The 6,659-nt window shown below is 44.7% G+C and overlaps 1 protein-coding gene across 1 annotated transcript; it reads left to right on the top strand.

Annotated features, from left to right (window-relative positions):
• The first annotated feature begins 978 nt into the window (after positions 1-978).
• sost (sclerostin) lies at positions 979-6,431 on the top strand. Its single transcript, XM_070851879.1, has 2 exons — positions 979-1,314; positions 4,218-6,431. The coding sequence occupies exons 1-2, from the start codon at positions 1,065-1,067 to the stop codon at positions 4,625-4,627; spliced, it is 660 nt and encodes a 219-aa protein (XP_070707980.1). The 5' UTR covers positions 979-1,064; the 3' UTR covers positions 4,628-6,431.
• Positions 6,432-6,659: the final 228 nt, after the last annotated feature.

Here is a 6,659-nt window from a genome sequence, read left to right as displayed (position 1 = left end):
GCTGGAGGCCAGGCTGGGATCTTTTGAATCGAACCTCTCTTTAGTCTGAATGCCTCCGCTGAGAGATCTAATAATGGATAATTAATGTGAGAAATGAATGATTAACTTCATTATAGCCTTGTACCACACAGGCAGGGTGAGGCCTCTTAGGAGGAGTGCGAGGCGCATGTTGCAGCAGTGGAACAACTTCACTTCTGCGTCCAAAATAAACCACCTCAGAAATGCTTTTGAGACACGTAATGCTGCGGAAGTCATTAAAGGGAGGGGGGGGGGGAGGGGGGGAGGAGAAGATGCATCTGTACACTTAATTCCAACAACAACAACAGCACAGTGAGATGAGCAGATCCGCCGCCTCAATGAACACACTCCGACATAAGTGTGCTCCTCTCCTCCCTCCCCCCTCCGTCGTTTCACCACCTCCTGTCTCCCATTTCCTCTCCTCTCATTTTTACTCTTCTCTCACTCTTTCCCTCCCCTCACACCTCCTTTCCCCCCCCCCCCCAAAAAAAGTCTTCTCCTCTATAGCCCACTTCTTCATTTCCTCTCCTCAGTTTCCCCCCCCTCCTCTCACCTCACTCCTCATCTCCCCTCTTACCTTTCACCTCTCCTCTGTCTTACCCCTTTACCTTCTCCTCTTCTCCCTTCCCCTCACACTTTCCTTCAATTTTTCTTTCCTTTCCCCTTTTTTATTTTCCTCTCCATACCTGTATTTTCCTCTCCCTTCCTCTCCTCTTTCTTCCCCTCATCTTCACCCCCCCCACACACACACACTCTATTTTCTTCTCCTCTCCCCTTTCTTCCTCTCCTCTCCTCCTATTACGCACGCATCCAAAACTCTCCCCTCCTAGTTTCTCAATGAATCTCTCGCCCAGGTTCAACCCCTCCCACTTCGTGTAAGCGCTTAATTGTCAGCCTTGACGGAAACTTGCGTAGGCTTAAATACCGGGAGCGCCTCTCGCACTGAGGGTGGATCTGACCAACTTGTCCAAGCGGGCATCTCCTGCGTTTGGCTTTTTTTTTCCTGCTGGTGCGCTTCGCTGCGTTTCTGCCGCCGACCGACAAGCATGCAGGTGTCTGTGGCCCTCCTCGTCTCCAGCTCGGCGCTCCTGCTGCTCCAGGGATGCTGCACCGCTGTGAAGGGATGGAAGGTTCTTAGAAATGATGCTACGGAGATTTTACCGGAGTACAGAGAAAATACTCGGACACCACAGGAGGCAACATTACAGGCGTCCAACGGCAGCAATAACAACCACAGCAACTCTATGAATAACAGGGCGAAAAACGGTGGAAGATCAGCAAACACAGTCTCTTACAGTAAGTATTCCCTTTAAGTTGAGTACACACGTGAAAGACATGAATAAGATAGAAGCAAACGCCTAATAATGAATTCACAATACAACAATTATTATGGTGGTCAATCTGAAAAGGCCTGGTGCCTAAAAGTGAAGAAATTCACATAAAAAGAAATAAATTATACATGTAAAATTATGCATTTAGACCTCGAGCTGTGTATCAGCCAAACCTCACTGCAAACGACCGCATGTCTACAAGAGAGCAGAGGATGAACATGTATCATTTAACTAGTCCAACTGCAAATTACAGGCTATATGTATAGATAGAAAAACTTTATGCTTAAGTCTATCATCTTTTTAAAAAAATGTTTCTTTTACAAGAAATATATTTTCTTTTTCATCTTAAATAAATAGATTTAAACTAAAACACTTGTGACATTAAAATAAATGTAGAGTATCTGTGCGCTCAGACTGTCCCGTTGAGCCCACAAATGTTTAAAAGGATCTTCGCCTGATACCTCAGAAATGTGAGATAAGTCTACATGTTGTAACATTTTGTGTCTTGTGGTTTTGCTCTGAAGGACTAAATGGTTTAATGACGTTTTAAAAGAAATGGATTCATTCGAGTTGGAATCCAGGACGTCCCAATTCATGGCTCTGACTTCTATAAACACACAAAAACAACCTGCCTTTACATTTGACTTCATTTTCACACTGATTCCCTGATTAAGGGCAGCTCCTCTGTAAGGGAATGGTGTTTTCTTGCTTAATCCCTTGCCAGAGTTGAGGGTGATGAGAGCGGCGCAGACGCACATTCTTGTGGTTTCTTCCCCTACACAATCTGAAGTGGAGCATTCAAAGAGACATCAGGGCTTTTTTCACGTTGTCTTCCAGGTTATTTCCTTCTCTCTTTATACTATTAGTCAAGCTCTACTTACGCTATAACTATTTGATTGCAACAACATGTCTCCCAAATAGAAAAACCTCACAGTTTGTTCTTCAGGGGATGTCTTTTGGGGGCTTTGGAAATTGCTTTTTAAATGCAACACTGCCTTTGAGAATGATTCCCACCTGTGGCCAGTAAAGGTTGTATGTTCTGATTGAGCCGTGCATATAGAACAATCTCACGCTTGCTCCCATGGATTCAAGATGGGTGGTGCAGTAACCTCAGAGTTTAGCCTTCGTTTAATCATGGACGCTCGCTCACACGTCGGAGATCAGAGAGGAAGATGATTGATTGGATTATAGAGGAACCACAGCTGAAGGGCGGAATTAGCAAATCAAGATCCGTTAATGTGACTGAGTTTAGTCTGCTGAGGATATTACCACCTCCACACATTAAGCGAGATCATGCTATACGTTCATTTTACTCATATTGGTCCCTAAAAAAGGGTGGAAAAACGCATCATCTTGTTTTAAAGTGGATAAGCAGCATGTGAGTTGAGTTTCACACAGAGAGACAGAAATCCCCTGGATTATTTCCTTCATCCATCTCTCAGCTTTCGTCCTGGGACGGCTTCTCCGGGTCCCTGCGGGGTCACAGCAGAGGCTCTGACCACTGCCTGGCCTCCCTCCAGTCCTCTCCCAAGACTTGTCTCTCACCCTCGCCGAAGAACAGCTCATACAACCGTACAGTAGTCTAGTGTGTGATTTTTTTTTTTTTTTTTGCTTTTTGTGTCCAAGCCACCATCATTAGTAATGATTCTTTCAGGCTGACAGTAGAGAAGAGAACTGTAAATGTTGGGAAATTCAATTCAACCGTTTTATTGTCATACGTACAGATAAAAACAAGTTTCACCACACAATTAAATTCTCGCTTTTCCCTTTTGCCTTCAGTGCCACTTCCAGATGAAAAGAATAGATGGATAAATAGATAAATGGAAAAAGAGAGATACATAAACAGTAACTATTACAAGAAAAACTATACACGGTTCAAGTGGCAAGACTGGAGTGCAAGATTGGAACAAAACAAGCACCAACGCTCACTTAACAGGACAACCTGACTTTCTTTTGGTGGTAATTGGTGCGACCCACTGTCCAGTGCGTGCTGTAGACATTGCACGCTGCTGTGGTCTCTTCAGCGGCGGCCACAGAATAACGCTAGATCAGGTTCTCATGGGGAGGAAAAAAAGGAAGTCACCTCACATAAATCCTTTGTTCAGCCCTTTTTGCAAAGAAAGCCACAGAGGAAAACAGATCCCTCTCTGTGTGTATCATTTCTTAACCGACGGTTCCTTTGCCCCTTTTTTACACACTGCTTGTAAAAAAACACGGGACAATAACTCATGCATGCCGCTGTTAAAAAGCTGCGGCTGAAACATAGTATTACAGGCTGAGTGCGTTTTCTCAAATCAGTCTGGCAGATGTCCAGTTTGTTCAGAATTGTACAGTTGCAGCGCTGCCTTAAAATAACCAGACAGCTATTTACTCCTCCATCACCACATACGTTTCCTGAGGGCCAATGCTGTATGCCAGCTTTTCCTTCCAGCCCAAACCTCCATTAGGTTTGATTGAGCAGTTTAATGGCCCTCTGGTCTGGATTTGCTATCAGCTGATTGCTGCCAGCTGGAATTTCTTTGTCAAGCCTCATCGTCAGTTAATGATCAGGCCATGAATCAAATTCAGAGATTCTGATCTGATCTCACCGGCTCAAATCTTTACTTAAATGTACAAATTGTTGCATTATGTCAACTTTATAAAAGTGCATTTTTCGGCTGCACTTTTGTGTTTTTACAAAAATAACACAATAGGTGAGTTGAAGTTGGCATGAGCAGAATCAGAGTAATTAGCACATATTGGAATTGGACACAGCTGCAGCACTGAAGCAGTTAACCTGCAGAACGTCCATTCCACTGCAGCACTTCAAAGTGTTTGTTTTGGGTTGAGGCCATGAATGTAACTGTGATATCCTGCTCTTCAACCCAGGTGCCTCGGAGCTGAGCTGTAGGGAGCTGCGTTCCACCCGTTACATCACCGACGGTTCTTGCCGCAGTGCCAAGCCCGTCAAGGAGCTGGTGTGTTCGGGCCAGTGCATGCCCGCGCACCTCATGCCGAACTCCATCGCTCGCGGCAAGTGGTGGAGGAGCAGCGCTTCGGACTACCGCTGCATCCCAGCCCACTCCCGGACGAGGAGGGTCCAGCTGCATTGTCCTAACGGCAACACTCGGACGTACAAAATCCGCGTGGTCACCTCCTGCAAGTGCAAACGCTTCAGGCCTCACCACAACCAGTCAGTGCCCAAGGAGATCCCAAAGAGGCAACGCAACAAGAAGCACAGTCGTTTGCCCGAAGACAGGAGCAAGAACAACACGCCACTGATGGGCAACTCGTACTGATGCTCCTCTTCAGCATCCAAGGACAGACTCCAAAGCACACTCATACACACGCACATGTTACACAACACACCAACAAACACATCTCCTTCAAATAGGGAGGAGATGCAAAGGAAATTTCAAAGAGAGCGAATTCATAAGCTAATTGCTGGGCTGGTTTTAAGTCATCAGTCTTTATTTTTCAGCCACTTGTCAGCGTATTTGTGAACTTTGCGTATTTGCATGACAAAATGAGTCAGTGCCAGGGCTTGCTGTGACCGGTCAGGAGATGTAGCACCATGTTGGATAATATGAAACCAGTATCTGATCACCAAAACAGCTTTAAAACCTCCCTGAACTTGGGTCTGTCCTCCACACAAACAGATTTCATTTAAGCATAATGAGAAGTTCTCCCAGAGGCTTCGAGCCCATCTGTACAAACATCCAGCGGATGCAGAACTACGCCGCACCACAGCCCTGTTTAAAGCTGAAAAGGTGTATCTTCGCTCCAAAGTGGTTGTAATCCATCTCCTTTTGGCTGTGTGTGGAGGAGATGGTGGCACCTCTGGGGGCTCTGACTGTGGGATGTTGACAGGTTTTGAGAGACTCTGGCCTGCACCGCGGTCCAGGCAGCTCTCTGACAGCTCACTAAAGGCCTCAGTCATCAAGACAGCCCTACAGCCCTCTCCACGCTGCAGCAGCCCCAACCAGGCCTGTCTGTTACAGTAGCGCTTTCCCACGACTAGATACAGAGAGTCATGAGAGACGGAGAAAGAGAAATGGAGGGAGGAAGCAGTTTTGTCAGCACTAACACCACGGGAGCACTGGGCAGTCCTGTGACTCCTCTTAATTACTAAATGAGTCCATTCCTGTGTTATTTGAGTCATAAAAAGCCATTTCCTCTAGACATAGCCAGTTCCTGTTTGCTGGAATCACACACAAAAAAGTGCACATGTGTGTAGGAGGCATCAGAAAATTGTGCGTGGTTGTGTTGTTACCTAGGGGCAGACCGTTCTCCAGCACGCCCACACCGGAATTCTTTTGTAACGGGCCAAATAGAGCAGCGATCAACCATCCACAGCCAAAATCCATCCGTTGTGTTAGCCTGCAGGATTCAAGACAGCTCCACTCCCATTCACTCTCTGCTCCTACTCTGTAAATAGCTCAAACAGGAAAGATAGGAACAAAAAACAACATAATGAAAACAATAATTCAGTTTCTATCATTGTATTGACTGATAAAATCCGGCAGGAAGAGGAATACCCAGTCTGCCTCTGCAGACAACACAACCTCCTTCCTCCCTCAGCTATGCCTCCGAAGGGACTGTACTTCACGAAGAATATTCACAATGTTTCCACATATTGTCAGCTCCCCGTTGTTTTTCCGCTCATATTGCTTCCTGATTTCGGTTGTCTAAACTGTACTGACAATGTTTGCTTCTTTTTCCGATCGTATGTTTGAAATAGCAACTGGAAGGGGTTTGTCGCGTAAGCTGAGATCTGTGATGCATAACGTGATTGTACATATCATACCTGTGTGGTCTTCTGCAGTGGTCGCCTCGCTTGACGGGGCGTTAAAGGGAAGCGGGGAGGGAGGGCTGTTTCCTACAGACACAAAGAAGGACTGTTATAAAGAATGAACTGCATATTTATTTTTTATTTCCACATTTAAATTATTTATGCAACCTTTTGTAGTAAATGATAGCCATTATTGTCATATAGTATGATAGAGACTTTGGAAATGAAATACTGTACAGTACATGAATAAAGTAAAGGCAGATATATTTGAAATTGCTGGCTTATTTGTTATTATTCTTATTTGAACGTGGTGCCGTTAACAGTTTATCTTAACTCCCCCCATGTAGCATTTATGAGCCACACATAAATATTAAATTAATGATAGTTGTCAGCAGATATAAGCATTTACTAATGTATTTATCAATAATTATTAGAGGAGGTGGATGTATAAACACATGAAACACTGTTATAATACAAAATATGTCTTCATAGTAGTTATAATTTTTGCCAAATTTATTACCTTAATAAACACTTAAAAC

This window comes from Pempheris klunzingeri, chromosome 20 (genome assembly GCF_042242105.1).
Source record: "Pempheris klunzingeri isolate RE-2024b chromosome 20, fPemKlu1.hap1, whole genome shotgun sequence".
NCBI classification, from domain to species: Eukaryota; Metazoa; Chordata; class Actinopteri; order Acropomatiformes; family Pempheridae; genus Pempheris; species Pempheris klunzingeri.
Note: the sequence above shows the minus strand (reverse complement) of the source record. Positions and strands in the feature narration are given on the sequence as shown.